At 38.0% G+C, this 19,675-nt stretch overlaps 1 protein-coding gene across 1 annotated transcript in view; it reads left to right on the forward strand.

Moving 5' to 3' along the window:
- sorcs3a (sortilin related VPS10 domain containing receptor 3a) overlaps positions 1–19,675 on the forward strand; it is a gene marked incomplete at its 5' end in the record, with an annotated part of 249,011 nt that overhangs the window by 109,948 nt on the left and 119,388 nt on the right. Inside the window, one exon of the mRNA XM_084402221.1 lies at positions 15,425–15,524. Coding sequence (XP_084258347.1) covers positions 15,425–15,524 — 100 coding nt within the window. The remainder of the gene's footprint in view (positions 1–15,424; positions 15,525–19,675) is intronic.

Consider the following 19,675-nt stretch of genomic DNA (forward strand, 5'->3'; position numbering starts at 1 on the left):
TAAGTACCATTCTTTTATACTGAGAGTGTTAACACATGATTGGTTAGAAGTGAGTTAATTCATAACGCGCTGATTGAGTCTTCCTGGCAGAACTTAACGCTAAGCTTACATTTCAGTTTTTCTTTTTTAAAATTCAGTGTTACACGCCATTTCTTTGTAATTGCCTGGGGAGTTTGCAGGCCATTGCTGAGTGTAAATAGTGTTAATTTAATTTTTTCCCGGACGACTTTTGTTTTCTTGCTTCTAGTCTCCTCCATTTTTTTGCATTTATATGTATTACTTTGTTCCGTGTTTTAGTGTTTTGTTTTTGGAGCTCTCTGACCTTTGTGTTGTCGGCGTGAAGAGCTTCGCTTCAACATTCATGCTAGCCATCCTTTCTCGGTCTCTCCGAAACACCTCGCAAATGCACATCTGCAGGAGAACTGTCGTTTTTGCAATCCGTGCATCATTGTTTTCCTCTTCTCCCCATCTCACCTCTCTCTATCTCTCCCCTGAAAGATGTCTCATTTCTTGAGGTCACCTTCAGAACCTGTAGAGAAGGGAACGTCCTCTCCGACTGCGGGCCATCTATAAATGTAAATGCTATTAGTTCTATTATTTATCCACTCTCTATCCCCTTCCGTTCCTCCCTATCACCCTCCTTTTCCGCATTTAGCTTCTTCTCTGTGTCTGTCGGGAAACCCCTGCACGGCTTTCATCTCTTTCTTTCTCTCTCTCTCTCTCAGTCTATTTTTCTCGAACACAATTCTCCTTAACACCTGCAGATATCCACCATGCTCCCTTAATGTGGCAATTCTCCAAAGTCATTTTCAATTATGCTTCAATGAGCTCTGTTATTAGAGCAGAGACACTGCCGCTGACAGTCTGCCTCAGGCCTGAATTGTGTGAGCGTGTGTGTGATTGTCTCTGCTGTGTGTCTGAGAGGAAATTGAAAGGTGTACACTTGTGCCAGATTGAAAGAGTCTTTGTGTGTGAGGAGATACGTTTGTCTTTGTTGCGGTTTCACGAGGAAATTGCTTAAGGCGGCGTCCCACTAGCCAACTCGCTTTTGGATGAGGGTGTCACACCTATACCGACTGTTTTTGGGTGAAAGACTAAACGACCGCCTGTTACTTTTCTCTCCGATCCGCTGTCATGGATTGCCAAAATAACTGCAGGGTTACAGCGCAACCAATTGTAATAGACTGAATTAGACTCAATTCGTGGAGTAACTTCACCTTGTGTGTATTTCTTCCTGTGAGGCTTTGCACATAGAAAGTATTTCTGCAGATTCAGTGAGGAAGTTACATATGTTTAATATTGACATTTCCATGAACAATTAGCTATATTAACACAATACTAAAATAATGCAATAGCTTGTTTGCATATGACGTCACCTCACTGCGTTGCCATGGCGCGAAATGCAGATGGAGGGCAGGAAGTGATTTGCTACATTTAGAACCACTATAACAAACTCAAAATGCCTATGTTTTGCGTCATTTATGGTTGCTCAAATCGATGAAACCACGAGGAGTTTTTATCGAGTACCAAAAGTTGTTGTTCATAAGGGGGAAAAAGGCAAGAAATTGACCGAAAAACGCCGGAAAAAAATGGCTTGCAAACCTACGTCGGAAAATGCGTGTGTGTGCAGTGATCACTTTGTCAAAGGTGAATTAACTTATGTGGCTATGTTTGTGTAACGTACCAGTTTCTGAACTTTGTAAAGTCAAAGTAATTGTTTCTTCTTTTCTTTGAGTTTGTAAGTTACCCCTGTAACTGAAGACAAACTTGTAACGTTACAGGCAAAATCTTTCAATTCAGTTGAAAAATCGCTCCTCTTCATAACGTAAGGATCACGTCCAACATATGTTTTGATTTTTTTGTTGTATATTTCTCTTGTAATAGCATCAAAAGTAGTCCAGTACGGACTTTCCGCCATCTCGTCCATTCCGCTCTTCACTTCCTGCCCTCCATCTGAATTTCGCGCGTCATCACAATCACGTGACTGCAAACCACCTATTAACAATAACAAACAATTTGTTGAAAGCCCAGATAAAAGTAAAAAGCTACTATTATGTTTAGATCCATGTCCGAGGCAGTTCGACTTCACAAGTGCATTTCTTTACAAAAAAAAAAAAAAGGGACAAAAAAAGAACTTCTAAGGAAGACTGCATTCTCATAATTTTATTCTCGAAAAAAAACAAAATTATAATAATAAAAAAAAATTTTTTATAATTTGTGTTGCGGTTCAGGGCTTCCGAAATTATTAATAGTACTTATTCATGTTTTGAATTAGTTTATATTTTGACTTAAAGTAATTTTGTTATATGCTTATGTTTATTCGCTTCAGTTTTTATATTCCTAGTTTTAAATTAAATTCTTTTGAATCATTTTAGTAATTCAATTTAAACTAATTTTATTTCAGTTAAGGCATCTAATATTTCAATTTTATTTTATTTCAGATTTAATTTGATGAACGGTAACTCTTTTCTTATAGTCTTAGTTTTAGTTAACAATAAGCGCAATGATTTGGTAAGGTAATTTACAGTTAACTAATTGTGTCTTTTTACATTCTTAAACATTATTGTAGGCAATAATTGTATCCCTTAAAACTTATCTTTGATCACCGAAATGGCAATTTAAACATATTTAAAGGGGTGGTAAAATGCCCTTTTCACAAGATGTAAAATATATCTATGATGTCCCCAGAGTGTGTGTGTGAAGTTTTAACGCAAAATATCCCACAGATATTTTTATATAGCAAGTTAAAGTTGTCACTTTTTGAGGGTTTGCAAAAACGCACCGTTTTGTGTCTGGCCCTTTAAATGCAAATGAGCTGCTGCAGAGGGCGGGGTTTCAAGAGCTTGTGTGTGTTAGCAGCTGCTGTTACATCAGGCAGACACACTAAAATGACAGAAACTGTTCTGCCTTTAATGTTAAAACGGAGTCAGACAAAGATGGAGAGACTCAAGAAGAAGTGACAACATGTAGAATGCAACAGGACGTCTCTGAATGGTTAGTTGATGAATTTATGTTGCTGATGTGGAGTTAACTATCTTCAATTAAGATATTCTGTCATGATAAATCTATAAATCGCTCATATAGGAACTGTTGTGAGATGCACACAGAGTGACTTTCTATTGCATGTGAAAAGATGGATGCTAAAGTTTGAGCTGACTCACATACAACAACTTTTCCTCTTCTCAACATGGACTGCGTGTTCCCGGGGGCGGGGTTTGTTGTAGTCCTTTTCTTTAAAAGCAAATACCTCCCTTTGCTTTGAACTTTGAGTATTGTAACTTTGCAGATGTTGTTTATGCTCAAACAGCAACATTACACACTAACTAAAGTTAGAAAAGTGAAATCATAATCAACCACCCCTTTAAACAATTCTTCATGTCTTAAAATAGCTTGAATGTAACTCTACACCCTTGCCTCATTTAGTATACACGGTTCTATGGATATGCAAATGATCCCCGCCTCCACTCACTCACACCAGCTCAGAGATCCACTCGTTGACGATCACACGTTGACCTGATTGGTTACAAGGTTTGTGACGTCAGAAACACCAGCGATTTCAAACCGTGTTTTTGAGTCTGTCTTTGGTTCACTGCAGTTTTAAGGAGAAAATACTCAGCAAATGGTCCATACAGGTGTATGGCCCATAGAAACTGATTGGTGTGAATGACAAAGACACAGCACTGCTCAGAGTAGATTGCAGGGTAGATCGATTTCCTGTGGGAGGCCCTAACAGTTTTCTATTGTTTGTAGCCCATTTGTCTTCATGCAAGTTCTGTCTCACAGGTTCAGATTGTTGAAGGGCGACATGCAAACATCGCTGCTGAAGGTCTGCTACACTACAAACCTTCAATAAATTCTTCTCCCCACAAGAACTCTGGTCAAGCTTACCTATTTTATGTATTGGAGAAATCTAATACATTGGCGAGCCACCCAAACCACTGCTCAGCCAAATACAGCAAAATCTAACAGGGACTTGTGTGTTGACAGGTAAAAGTATTGGTGTGAATGTACATTCCAGCATTAAACACAATTACAGCATGCACACAAGCTCTCTTCTTACTGAGATAAGCTTGCTGTGGAAATCCAGATTATGAAATTTTTATTTGCTGCCATTTCCTTGGACACCCTGATAGCAAACACATCCGTCACGTCTCCGCCGTCCTCGTCTCGGCTTAGCAGAATGGATTGTCATAGTCATCATAAAACTTTCAGTCATGCATCTGAGTGTGAAGTCAAGTCTGGTTGAGCTCTCCGATGGAACTGTAGTGATACAACAAAGGGATTTAAAAATGAACAAAAGTGTGTTACTCCACTGCAAGTATTCCGAAGTAAAACAAAGTTTTCCAAGCAACATGCACAAATCACCAGTGAGACAATAACTGGAGGTCAAGAGTATTCAGGAGGCTTTAGTCTTTATAACACAACAAGTGTCACGCAGTTTCAGCAAAACTTCCTGTTTTGTTTCCTATATCACTGTTATCCTCCTTTAATATTGATCTGCCCTGGTGGCATCCTCAGAAAACAGCACACCTGATTTTTGAACAAACTAGGGTATACTCTACTAGATGTTCCTTGCCGTTTCTAGTGAGTCGCTAGGTGGTTGCTAGGTTGTTCTGGATGGTTTCTATGTAGTTTGTTACAGGTATAATTCAATATTCAAATTATGAAATATTGGTGCCTATGGCTCAGGTCCTTCTTTTTAATATAAGTCTAAAGGCTTATTCTTACTTATCATCCGGCAAGTTGATTTGAAAAACACACCTTGCCTGTACAAGCTGTGCAATTTTGAGGTATTGTTCATGGTGCTGAAATTAATATTTTTATACTTAAAAAAATAAATAAATAAATGCTGTTTCCACAAACATATTAAGCAGCACATCTGTTTTCAACATTGATCATAAGGAATGTTTTTTGAGCAGCAAATCATCATGTTAGAATGATTTCTGAAGGATCATGTGACACTGAAGACTGGAGTAATGATGTGAGTATTGCATCACAGTATAAATTATATTTTATTTTAAATATATAAAAAAAGTTATTTTAAAATGTCATAAATGTTTAAAAATCTCACTGAGAACTAGACAGACAGCTAAATGCCTCCAGGCAATTGTGTTTAGTTACTGAATTAATCACCAATTTTTTTTACAAATTGGTTGAATGAATGATTCTCATAAACCACTCAGAAACACAGTCATTGTTTCTGTCCCTAAATTAATCTGTGTTTTTGAACGAAGTGATTCAATAACTCACTCATAAAAACAGTTAGTTAGTTAGTTAGTTAGTTAGTTAGTTAGTTAGTTGAGGGTGATCTATTGTATCTTGTAACTGCAATTCTCACCCTTGTCCACTTGGTGGCGAGCTCTCTTGCTGACTATCAAGATAATGGTCAACGAATGGGTTTTTGTGACAAAGCAGATTGCAAGCTGTTTTATTGATGTCTTTCTGCGGTTGAAACACTGATTGAACGATTACATGAGTCTGAGAAATGATACGGATTTCGGTAAGTTGGCCTGTCTCTTTCAATATATTTTCTGATTTTCATTCATGTTTATTTTGTTCTGTAACATAGTAAAAAGGAAGGAATGATCGCTTACACTCGCGCTCCGCTTGGCTTGAACTGAGGTGCTGTAGTGATCTCTCGCTCGCGCCACAATAAAGAGCGCCAAACCGGTATTTGTTGTTTGAATTTTGTAATAAAATGGACAGAATTTGAACGCTGAGACTGTTTCATATCAAAAGTAACAAAGCACAAAGCTTATTTGCGATTTATTGGACAAACATTTATGATGAAACCTGAAAACGGCAACTTTATTAAAGGGATACTTCACCGATTAGCATTAAGCTTTGTATCAGTAGAAACCCGGTAGTATTTTCGAATGACCGTGCTTCCCTCCCTCATGTCCCCCTGAGACGAGAGAGTTCTGTACTGTGTGTCTGGAAAAAAAACTCAGATGGAGGCTTTTTTCAGTAGCACCTCAATGCAGTACACGAGATCCAGGAGGCGGAGTTGGATCCAGATATAAGGGGTGGAGATTGGTAGGTTTAGGGGTGGGTTTAGGGATTAAGGGGTGGAGATGGGTAGGTTTAGGGGTGGGTTTAGGGATTAAGGGGTGGAGATGGGTAGGTTTAGGTATATGTAAGGTGGGAGGAGTTGGATCTGGATCAGACTCCTCCCCCTGGATTTCATGTTCTGCAGTGAGGACCATCTCGCTTTTTTGGCCAGAGGCTAGAGACTACAGCCAGTAGTAGGAGCTAGTTCCGCATGTTTTCAACCCGCGATCTCACGATAAAACGGTGTCTTTTCAGTTTCGAGTCAACTAGTAGCCTAGTTGTATCATTTCTTCCGATACTGCCCTCTGTAACCGGTAGGCGTGGCTTGGGAGTGGCCTCGTAGGGCAGCGAAGCAAGTGCATTCTGGGAGTTGTTGTCTTTCATCCACATGAGCCAAAAATACATTTTCTGGCTTTTCTCAGTCTAGAAGGCACCAACTTCAAAAATAATGTCACATTTTTACTACATAAATGACCCAATTTAAATACACATTCATCTTTCCGGCGGTGAAATATCCCTTTAACTCTTTCCCCGCCATTGACGGACATTTCTGTCTTTCCGGGTTTTTACTGTTATGTGGTAGGGGGCGCTATTACACATCTTCTGAGAGAGTAGTGAATCTCCTGAAAAAAAAAAAAAAAAAAAAACAGGTGAAGAGGCAGAAACATGCGATAGCATAAGCATATTTAAAATAACGCGATCATCAACATTAAGCAGCTTGTAAATCAAAACTGCCCATGGTTACTGAATGAAATGTCGACCCAGGATGAGCTATGCTGCTTGTGAAATAATTCATTTATTATTTTCTTTCCTCCCTGTCTTCCTGTCTTGTCTCTTCCCCCCAAAACCACCACACAGTTAGTCTGTCAGTGCAAACGCTTGATTCATGTCAACGTCGGCAGCCTGGAGTCAGATTAACCTTCACCTCACACACAAACTTCCTCGGCGTAATATATCACAACAGAATCTTAAAGCCGGCTGTGATGCGTCGTTCCTGCCCGTGTTCACCTCCCTTTCCACCTTTGTTCCCACACAGCCAAACAATACTGAATGTGTATTGCCATCCTCCAGGCTCACTTTAGCCCCAGGGCTGCCAAAGCGAGAGGGATTCAGGTCTCTACAGTCTCATCTAACTAGCACAAGTTCAAGTACGATTTTTTCACAATCCTTTTCAAGTCTCCCTGTGGAATATAAGGCCAAGCGATTGATCCAGTGGGTATCTTTCCCTTCCTTTCATTTTTTTCTCTGCTCCCTACACCTTTGTGTTTTTGCCCGGTGTTATCAGAGCAAACACGGACACTATCTGCTGGACAGTGGCCAGCTGGCATCAGAAAAGTAGAGCTATGTGTGTCTGTGTATTGAGGAACAGATCAGGAACAAGTTCTATATTTTTAGGTGGAATCACAGAGGTCTGAACTAGATCTTTGGGAGTTTGTCTTGATGAGAAGTGCTGCTCTGTGTGGGATTTTTCCAGAGAGGCTTGATGTGCAAATTAATATTGATCAAACTCGTACGTCCTACATTGTGTCTACACTGGAAATGTTGACACTACCAGATCTTTCACTATTTCACTAATTGGACTGTAGACTTGGCAACAGTAAGATACTGAGAGTTCCATAGACTGCAATTCAAAAGTTAATTTACAGTCTAAAACGATTATATCTTGAAATATTACAATTTAAAATAACTTTTGTTTATTGTATTTTTGAATTGTTTTCTGTAATGGCAAAGCTCCATTTTGAGCAGATATAACTCTTGTCTTCAGTGTTATATCGTCCTTGTTAAATTTAACGTATTATTATAATTTTATTATTAGTAGTAGACAATTATTTTACTGTTATTTTTTTTTTATAAATTTCATTAGAACAGCATTTATTTCAAAACATAATTTGCAACATTATACATGTATAAGTATACATGTTTCATCATTATAATCAACAAAGCGCTTTACACTACAAGTGCCCGTCGTGGGTGTCAGTTAATATATTAATAGCTTAGATATATAACAGCTTTGTTAATCATAATCAGTCTATATTTTGTCACGTTGCTTCCCTTTTTAGACAGTGTAACAATAAATTATAATGGTGCATTTGTGTTGAAATGTATGCTAACATGTGAATATAATCTTAAAACAAATGGAGCAAATCACACAGCACCATCTCCAAACTGTTATAAACATTAGTCATGCTTCTGTATTACTGCAAATTTACACATGGCTCTGTCGTACAATCGCCAACAACTTCTTTTGAAACCCTTCCATAATTTGGACTTTAGCTTAAAGTTAATAGCCTTTATTTTGTTAACCACGATCAGGCTTGATGACGCACTGAAGTGATACTGAAAGCCAACTAGTTTGAAAGCTCACCAGCAATTAGTTATTTATACAGTAAGAGGAGAATCATTTCTTCTCCCTTTTGCCTTTTTCAGGCGCCGGAAATAAATGACGTTACATAATTTCCATATTCATTCTGGCCAATTTACACATCAGAGGTACGTCGGGCACCTCGGATTTCACACTTCTAGGGCCAAGGTTTCTGCACATGAAAGAAAAAATATCAAACAAAATCATTTTTATACATCATATGCATCAGAGTTATACTGCACATATTAGAATAGGAGTGATTGAAACAACAGTTATGTTACTTCCTCGGTTATTCTGTGTATTTATAGTGAATGTTTGAGGTTCAGCCTCTCTTGGTAACGTGGTGGCTTGTTTTTGAAGTTCTCTGCTGTGTTCATTGTTCTTTTGCCATCCCTGGAGCCTGGTGCACATGCCTCCACATTGTTCTACTTTACTGCCTCACCATCTGGCTTCTCCTCACGGACAATCCCTAACGTGATACCTGGCCACCAAACCTCTCGTTTTCACATCCATGTCTTTGTCTACCATGTTTCCTACAGTACATTCACTGAAAGTTTGCGTTGAGTTTAATTTTCGCCGTGCAGTTCCAGATTCAGAGGACTAAGCCAATTTTCACAGAAACAAAGATGGCACATGGTCAACTGTCGGGAATCACGTCTTGGCATTGGGCGTCTCCACCTTGAACGCAAACAGTTTTCTTGTGTGTGTTTTTCCTGTTGAAATGCCATATTTCCCAGATGTGCGTTCCAATCTTCAACGTGAAAATAGAAGACAAGGTACAGTGATGCCATGTGAGACGCAAAATGTGCCTTAAAGCTATTGCCTATGTTTCACCAAAGTGTGCCCGTCCCCGTAGCTTTCAGTGTGAAACGTTCACACACGTGCCACCGCAGAACAAAGTCTCTTTTTATATCCCGACCTTAAATTCACACTGGGATTTTGATGCAGTGATTTTTTTTTTCACGGCATTCATTTCTCTCCTGGAAGGCTGGAAAAGGTCCATGCTGTGTTTTTAGGCCGTGTTATAATGTCGCCACTGCTTCAGGCATTTGCTTTTATTGGTCTTTTATGTGTCTGACTTGTGTTTTTCTCCTAACATACTGTTTTTTTGATGTTCGTTATTCTTAATGGTTTTCTAAAGTCCCCGTCGCAATTCTCCAAACTCGCTAGCAGGTGTATAAACATAATTATACCAGCCGCCTCGACAGAGCTCTTCTGGCGGGAATTGAATAATTGAATAACATGACAAACCACATCTTTCTTAGCTGTGTGCAAGGAAAACATTATAAACATAGAAGAAAGTCATACAAATGCAGGAAACCCTCACACCACTTTTAGCAGCGGCTCACACCTTCATAATTCAACATCATAAAAAGAATGAAACCGCCAACATGAACATTATTAACATTATTCTTTCAGAATGTCATGATACTATAAAAATATGAACCACCTCAATCTTCTTAAATAAGAGTCTTATGACAAGACAATATATTATGAGCTCATTTCCTGCTGTGCTACCTTAACTATAGCGATACTGTACTTTATTTTCCTCTTCCCTTTTTATTCCTTTTTTTTATTTTTGAAATGAATCCATTTAACCCTCATGTGGTGTTCATGTCATTTTTGACTGGAGAAGATTTTCTTTTTCCTGAAAATACTAGTTAATGTTATCGCATTGAACTGAAACTTAGTGACTTTGTTCACAGAGACAATAACAAGTTGTCCAATTTTTTTTTTTTTTTTTTTTTACTTTTTTTGTGTTGTTTTTTTCACCTTGTTACACTTATGGTGTTCCCGGTCAAAAATGACAGGCCTACACAAAATAGCTTATAAATCCCTCGTTATGCTATATTATCCCCCAAAATTGGATTCAATCTTTTTATCAACTTGTTTCCTTTCAATTAGGACTGGTTTTGTATTCAATTTTCAAACAGACCACAAGTGTGACTATGTGCCATATTTTTTACAAAACAAAAGTTTCAAAACAAAATTCCTGGTGAAATATTAGAGTAGACTAGTGTGATCAACAGTAGCCATTTTTTTCATTTTTTTTTTTCATATTTCCAAATTTACTCATAAATTATTTGTTTTTTACTCAAAAAATGAGATGCCTACTCTCAGATAAATGAGGCCCATGATTAATCAGATGCAAACAGAAATATAAAACCAGTCCTAATTGAAAGAGAACAAGTTGACAAAAAGATTGAATCCAAGATTGGGTGAAAATATGGTATAATGAGTGATTTATAAGTTTTTTTAATGGGCCTGTCATTTTTGACCGGGAACACCACAGGTGTTATAGGGTTTTGAACACCACATGAGGGTTAAGGAACTCATCTTTTACTAAAATATATGAAAGCAGTCTCAAGCAGAACACTTCTTATTCTGAAACAATATGGATAATTTTGCAATATATAGAAATATTTTTTTCTGGTATATATTTTCTAGTTATATTTATGTTTTGCTGGTTTCTATATTAAATAACTATTGAGGTAATGTCTATTATTGGATAACACAGTGTATTAAATAGATATCATATTAAAGATGACATCCAATTTATTACTGTAAATGTATTTATTTGCTTGTTGTTTTGCTATTACATGCTATTGTGCTTCTTTTTTCCGGTGGAGTGCCATGAAAATACAGTTTTTACATCCTAAAAACGGCAGAAAAATTTCATTCATTCATTCATTCATTTTTCTTTTTCCTCTATTTATTTCTCACTTCACTTTCCTTTTACATTTATATCTGGAAGGAGTGACGGTCCTGCTGTGAATAATCCTTGTGCCTTTATTTTGCTGTCACTCCAAAATAAAACAGTAAAGGGAAGATTGCATTGTAATTTCACTGAAATCCATTACTGCCCTATTGGTGGTGGGACCCGTTCCTAGGAAGAGGAAAAAAAAGAATTGAGCGATGGAAAATGTGAATCCTCCATGGTGCCTCAAATTAGATTGCCTCTGTTTGGAAGCGGTGAGTGGGGATGTGTTTCTGAGACTGTCACTTTGGTATGGGGTCAGTGATGGTGTTCAAAACACTATCGTCTCTGCACTATTGCTGTGAACAGCAAGCTAACGTGATGGAGAAGTATTAGAGATTCGGGGAGGATTGTGTTGGCTAACAGCTCGTTTCTCCTACTAAATTATTCAGACTTGAGAAGCTGGGCCTATTCTCTTGCTTTTGCTTCGGCTATATTTTACATAGTAAAATAGTCATTGGGAGAGCATGAATTATTTACTTTGTGTTGGTCCCCACAGAGATGTGAATGTTTTTTTTTTGTGAGCTGTCATGTGTGATGTTTTTCAGCTTTAACTTGTTCACAAGTAGTTTAAACAAAAGCATGGTACATGACATGTTAGAGCCACATTTCACTGAGTCACATTTTCTGGGAAAGAATGAAGAAGAAATCTTCAAAAAGGATGCAGAAGCATAAATATTACAATTACTTATAAGATAGCGTTGTGTGAAGAACATGCTGAAATGTCAATTGTGCACTGATCTTCACCTCCAGTTAAACTGAGCTGCAACTGATTCATGAGGGAATGAGTTGAACTTGAGAACCTGATCAGTCCGATTCATGAATGAATCATTCAGACTGATTACATGAAAAGATCCAACTCATGAATCAGATTGCTACTTCACTTCAGTGAATTTGTGACGTTTGGTCATGAATTTCAAGCTGTTCCTCACACACAAACTCTTTGTGTGTGTTCACACTTGAGATGTTTGGTTCAATTAAAACGAACCCTGGTGCGATTGCTCTGTTAGTGCGGTTCATTTGAATAAGTGTGAACTCCGGTGCGGTTCGAATGATATATGAACGCAACAGGGACCAAAGACATGTAAACTAACCAAAAACGGGACATGATGTCATAAGATGAGACTCTAAAAAAGGACAGAATGCTCCAGCATACCTGTTTTTTTTTCTCGTCATAGTCGTGATGTTGCTCATCAGAGTTCTAGCCTGGCAAGCCAGACGTACATCAAGATGTTTAGTCTGGCAACTCACCATAGACACGGTCAATCTGATGGGCGGGATAAACGGCTGACTTTCAAATTCCCTCTGCACGCAATAGGACAGCGCTTCAACCAACCAGAGCGTTTTCCCAACAGCGGAGCTAACGTTAGTTGATAGATTCAACTTTTAAATCTGGCCGACAAAACTACGAACACATCTTCCTTTTTTAAGAATGACTTAAGTGCCGTTCTTTGTTCTTTTCTCAAAGAAAAACTTAACTCCAAGTCCTCCAGAGTTGCGGCCAAAGCCGATTCGAAAGACCACTGTTCTCCATCCGCAGCAGCCATTCTTTGTTTTCAAGTGGCAGGAACCGTCGCAACTCTGTCGTCATATGTTAAGCCCGCCCTCGCCTACTCTATACACGATGTGATTGGCCTGACCCAATTTAGGTTTTTGCAGCAAAAAGGTCTATTGAGAGTTGCTAGACCCACCCTGGCTGCAAAATAATTTTGCTGCCGCTAGGGTGCGTCTAGATTTCTAGGCTATCAGAGTTCGGTACAGGCGTCAGAACCGAGTCTCACAGCAGATCTTCGTTTGTGTGTGTAACGGAGAAATTCCTGCCGCTGTTTTAACTCCTTTACACATTTTATAAGCTCTTCACGAGTTCTCATCTGGTCGAAATACCATCATATGTAGCTACACACATACAGCGAGCGCATTTAGCCCAGAACACAGCATTGATTTTTTTTTAGATTTTTTTTTTTAACACAGCATTGATTTGGATGTTCGGTAAGTTCCGTCTTGAACGTAATAAAAGGCGACCAATCAGGTTGTGAACATATCCCTATGCCTTTAGGTTCGGTATCTTTAGGTTCGATGTTAAAATGCCAAAGTGAACGCTAAATGGACCAGGACTAAATCTTTTTATTTTTTTTTTTTGGTCGGGACCAAACAAACCAAGCGAACCAAACTACACACACTTAAAAGGAAAGGTTCCAAAAGGTTTTTTTTTTTTTTTTTGTTGAGATGCTACTGAAGAACCATTCTGGTTCCCCAAAGAACCTTTCAGTAAACAGTTCTTAACCACTTTTTTTTCTCTTAGTTTGAAGATTTTAAGAATCTAAAGAACATTTTTCCACTATAAAGAACCTTTTGTACAATGGAACGTTTCCACGGATGCTAAAGGTTCTTCATGGAACCATCATGATCAATGCCAATAAATAACCTTTATTTTTTAAGAGTGTAGCTTTTGTGTGGAATATACAACATTTGAATGAGAGTTGTCAGATATTTTGAAAGAATCAGGCCAGGATGTTCTTCAAAAACTCACCTTGTGAGTTCCTCGGAAGAAAGAAAATCATAAGGTGTTTAGAGTGACATGAGGGTGAGTAAATTATGACAGAATTTGCTATTTTTGGATGAACTATTCCTTTAAGGCTTAAATAGCAAATATACATTTGAGATATACAAATAAGAGCGTTATATATTCCCACACAGACGTTGAATAAGAGAGAGAAATCGGTGGGAGAGACGGGACACAAGCATATTTTACTCAGCTGAAATAGGCAACACTCAGGAGAAAAAGAGAGGTGGAGGCAAAAATAGAGATGGCAGGAATGGCAAGACAGAGTTGCTGAGATAAAATGAGGGGTTGGAGGAGAGGGGAGAGCGAGTTCAGGAAAAGGAAATCAAAGTAAAACACGAAACTCTATTAAGCTTTTGACAAATAAAAAACACAGGAACCGGGTACATGCAGTGGATTTTGTAGAGTTGACAAGAACTAAAAAAAAAAACTAAACAAAACCTAGAAGTGTATTTTTGTAATGATGTTTCTGTATTCACAGGCATAGGTTTTAATTTTAACATCTAGAGATAATTTTCAGTCTTAGTATATCAAGTTGTATATATACGTTATATATTATGTACTTTATAGTATAGGCTATAAAACTAGTATATATATATATATATATATATATATATATATATATATTTATCTAAAAACATTTACTGTACACCTTTAAATGCAATGTGATTTGATAAAATGATTTGAAATGTTAAAATCAACAGCTTTATAATATATTGTGGTTGTCGGGTGTTTTTTTTTTTTTTTTTTCCTCTGCTCCTCATGTGACCTGTAAAGTGCTTTTCACTAGTTCAGAATGTATTTTCTCAGCAATAGCACCTGTTGTTTTGGTTGCAATGATAAACACATAGAGTATAAACACCTCTCAGCCCCTCTGACGTGCCATTGCACATCAATATATTATGCTAAATAAAATACTTTCATTTAATACATCGGTTAGAAATGCTGGTATCATTCAGTAGTCTCTTATCTCTGTTAGGGACTTGTTCCTACTGTCCGTGCTCACGTCTGTATTGCAAGACTGTAAATATCATTAGCCTTTCCAAACAAATCAGCGTATGCTCTGGATCAGTTGTCACTGTTATGCCCAGGGGTTGCAGGATGATGTTAGTTTTGCTATTTGTAGAACAAGGCAGAATTGCTCAGCATATGCTCAGCAGATTGTGTTTGTCTTAGCGAGCTATTCCGCTCATCGCTGAGGATCAGGGAAATATAAATAGCTAGGAAAAAGAACAAAAAAATCTGTGAAAGACCCTCATGAATATAATTTGCAGAAATCTGTTCAATCATTTGAGTTCAGCTGAGGTCCACAAATTCCTATCTTGATTCATTTTGCTGGGGAATGTACTCATTTCGGCCAGGCTATGAATGGAGCATGGATATGACTGTATATTCGATCCCCCTTCACCAACCCAACCCCTAAACCTACCCCACACACAAAATCGCTATTTTAGATTTTCAAAAAAAGATCATTCTGTAGCATTTATAAGCTTGTTTCCTCATGGGGACCAAAAAAACAAAATGTCCCCACAAGGTCAACATTTACTGGTATTACTATACGTGTGGGGACATTTTGGTCCCCATAACATAGGGAATAATAGGACCCACCACCACCACCACTCCCCCCATCACACACAAGAAACTAAATGCCTTCTGAATGCCATATTGAGAATGTTGCTTCTATTTGCAGATCAACTGATTATGGCAGCACTTATGAGAGACTGAATGATAAAGTGGGAGTCAAGACCGTTTTGAGTTACCTCTATGTCTGCCCCACCAACAAGAGAAAGGTAAGACGCCTTTTCTTCTCTTTGAGAGACTCCATGTTCCCCTACTTCAGATAAAGCTAGTTATGTTGAAATATTTCTTTATTTTCTGCCTTCCAAAAGCCTATAAAAAGATCATATACCAACCGGAATAACCTGCAGCAATTCTTGGAATAATGAGCCAAAATCACACCTGAACAGCATGCATTATATTATATTATATTATATTATATTATATTATATTATATTATATTATATTATATTATATTATATTATATTATATTATAATAGTTATTGATACAATTATTTTATTTTATATTCAGAAATTTTTGGCATGTGCACTTATATTATTATATTAATTATGTTATATTAATATTGTGCACCAATATTACGCTAACATGTTTTCAGTTCAGTTGGATTTTTTAAAGGACACCAATTATTCTACTTTTTACAAGATGTAAAATAAGTCTCAGATGTCCCCAGAGTGTGTATGTGAAGTTTTAGCTCAAAACACACCACAGATAATTTTTAATGGCATGTTAAAATTGCCACTTTTTGAGGGTGAGCAAAAACATGTAATTTTTGTGTGTGTCCCTTTAAATTCAAATAAGCTGCTGCTCCCGGCGCCCTTTCAAGAAGAGGGCGGAGCTTCAAGAGCTCATTCTCTGACATACCAGCAACAAAACAAGACAATCTCACGCAATAAAATGTCAGAAACTCTCGGTAGCGGTGTTCATTTCGACGCGGAGTCAGACAATAATGCTCACAGAGCCAGAGAATATATGCTGTATGGAGATAGAACAGGTATGGTTTAGTTTAATTACGGTTATAACTTATTTGTCATCTTGCTTTTATCCACTAAGCCTGTTTTAGCGGACCCCTGTCCGAATGATGGCCAAAACTTTACTAATCAGCTTTATGAAGTTTATTGTACATCACACAAAAGATGAAGCATCTGTTTTCACTCCAGAAAATCAGTACAATAAGTGCGCATTAAGGTCTTATCCATAAACTCTCTCTCTCCCTTTCATTGTCATCAACATACACTGCGAATTACACAGAAACACTCGTTATAACCAATAGTAAACAAATATACACAGACTTTATGACTTTTCGGGGGGTGCTTCATAAACTGGTAAACTTTATATCCGTAAAACCACTCTTATGAACTGTAATAAAGTGCGCGCTCTCCCATTCATTACAGCCGTGACAAGTATCTCTGCGGAGACTATAAGCTGGATCACGAATAGTTGGTACTGATCCATCCTTGAGTAACAACTTTTTAGCAAAGCCTGCTTTGTACTGACCCTCGTTCACAAAGCAGTCTGGAGTGAAATAATTTGCGCACACATAAACGAATTTTGGGGTGCATTCCCTTCAAAATAAAACAAATCCTCTGGGTCCTCAGTGGCTCAGATGATGGGAGAAAATGAAGACTCTTATGTTCCCTCTTACATCCAACAACAGAACACTGGGATTGATTACGAGACCCTGTTGTCGCTACAGTTGCTCGAGAAAATGGCGGATAGTGTAAAACTCGCTGAGGGCGGAAACTATGGTAATGCAGGACTGTCAGTCAGGGGCTGTGGGCGGGGCCAGAGCAGTATGATGTCACACTGCTCAGAGAATCAAAACAGCATGTTTAATGAGACTGCTTTGATTTAATGGGGATATAAAAAAGGAGTGGGTGGATTTTTTAAAAATATTTTCGAAGGACGTTTCTTATGCCTGAAAAGGCTGAATTTATTTGGTGAACAATACTTTAAAAACAGTGATATGTGAAATTCATTCACCGGCCACTTTATTAAGTACACCTGTTCAACTGCTTGTTAATGCAAATATCTAATCAGCCAATCACATGGCAGCAACTCAATGCATTTAGGCATGTGATAGTCAAGACGATCTGCTGAAGTTCAAACTGAGCATCAGACTGGGGGAGAAAGGTGATTTATGTGACTTTGAACGTGGCATATGTGTCGGACGGGCTGGTTTAAGTATTTCAGAAACTGCTGATCTACTGGGATTTTCACGCACAACCTGGGTGAAAATGCCTTGTTGATGCCAGGGATCAGAGGAGAATGACCAGACTGGTTTGAGCTGATTTAATTTGAGTGTATTTAGGTTTATAACGGATCAGGTTCTAACCTTATTGATGAACATGAATTGTGGTTTGCGAGTAAAGCTGCAACTTTCTCCATCAACGTCAGAGATGCCCTCTTAATAATCTTCTGATGCGTGCAGTACAATTAAGTGAAAATCTCTGCGCTGCGTAAGTGATAAATCTATAAGACAGTCTATTAGGGAAAACACTTTTCTTCCTGTTTTCTTCAAAAACACGGTCCAGAACATTAAGTGCACTGTGAGTGCAGGCCAGCAGGGAGTCAAATAACCTCTCGTTACAACCGAGTTCTGCAGAAGAGCGTCTCTGAACACGTTGAACCTTGAAGCAGACGGGCAACAGCAGCAAAAAAACACACCAGTGCCACTATCGTCAGATCACCAAATTTGGACAATGAATGTTGCCTGGTCTGATGAGTCTTGATTTCTGCTGTGACATTCAGATGGTCGGGTTAGAATTTGGCGTAAACAACATGAAAGCATGGATCCATCCTGCCTTGTACCATGTGTAATGGTGTGAGGATATTTTCTTGGAACACTTTGGGCCCCTTAGTACCAATTGAGCATTGTTTAAACGCCACAGTCTACCTGAGTGTTGATGCTGCCCATGTCCATTCCTTTATGATCACAGTGGATCATCTCCTCATGGCTATCCAGCAGGATAACATGCCGCCACAAAGCTCAAATCATCTCAAACATGACAATGAGTTCACTATACTATAAATGGATCTTAATCCAATTTGGGATGTGGTGGAACGGGAGATTCGCATCATGGATGTGCAGCCGACAAATCTGCAGCAACAGTCAATATGGACCAATATCTCAGAGGAATGTTTCCAGCACCTTGTTGAATCTGCCATGAAGAATTAAAGCAGTTCTGAAATGCAAAAAGGGGTTCCAACCTGGTACTAGCAAGTTGTGAAGTTCCCTGCAATGAGACCAATAAACAGTCTGAGGGCAGATACGGACGGAAGTTTAAGATATGCTTTAAGGACTAGTATGATGCTGTGGTTTATTTTGGGATATTTATGGGCTGTCTTTACATTTTCTTTCATTTGAAATTTGAAAAAATGCATACCATTTTCAACTAAGATGAAGGAGTTACTGAACTTAAGGCGAGACACTACAGGTGAATAGGGTAAAATTTTAAAATAATAGATATCACCATGAAACTTCCTCAGTTCATTACTTACACAAGTTCATAAAAAAAATGTTTTACAAGTTTTTGAAATTTGTATGTTTAATTATGCAAATTAGGTATTATCTCATTAAATATGTGCAATTTTGCATGTTTTTTCAGTAGATATATCTGAAAATATGATCAAGCCAGAAGCAAAATTATTTTTTCATTTTGATTACACACAAGATGAAAAAAGATGTTCAGAGGGATTTCAGGATATATGCTTTCATTAACTAGGAAATCAAAATATACTGTCCATAGCCTTAAAATATCGATTTTCACCATTTTTTAAAAATTAAAATGTCACATAAATCAGGCCAGGAATGATTTATTAACAAATCCCTCTAAACAGATCTTCAGAATACTGCTAAGTGTATAACTGGAAAGTTTGGTGTACATAGGTGCTACATAGGCTGAGATGTTTGTACTGGAGAATGACAAAAAAACGCAAAAAAATAATTTTGAGAAAACGGCAGTTAAAGATTTAATAGTTCTAAATGAGATTTCGTCGTTAACTTTAAATCCCCCTTTGGACATTCACGATTGGTTACTGATAGAAAGGAAATGCCCATATTTGGTTTACATAGCGTTGTGCAGGAGACTCAGAGCTTTACAACGATCCCGGACATGACAGACTTCAGTGAACAGACGGAGCTCGGCATGTCGCGTTGGAATACTAACTTCCTGGTAAATTCGGGAGAAACTTACTGCCGCAAGTAAACAAAATGTAATAAAATAAACATCGTAATGTATATTTTCAGCGTTTTCTTTATAGCAGCTTGAAAGAATACATATTGAAGGAGTAAACTCGGCCAAAATCTCAAAACTGACCACTGCATGAAAAATCGATGTTTTTGCCTGCCGTGTCTCGCCTTAA

The sequence above is a fragment of the Rutilus rutilus genome, assembly GCF_951802725.1.
Source record: "Rutilus rutilus genome assembly, chromosome: 2".
Classification (NCBI taxonomy): domain Eukaryota; kingdom Metazoa; phylum Chordata; class Actinopteri; order Cypriniformes; family Leuciscidae; genus Rutilus; species Rutilus rutilus.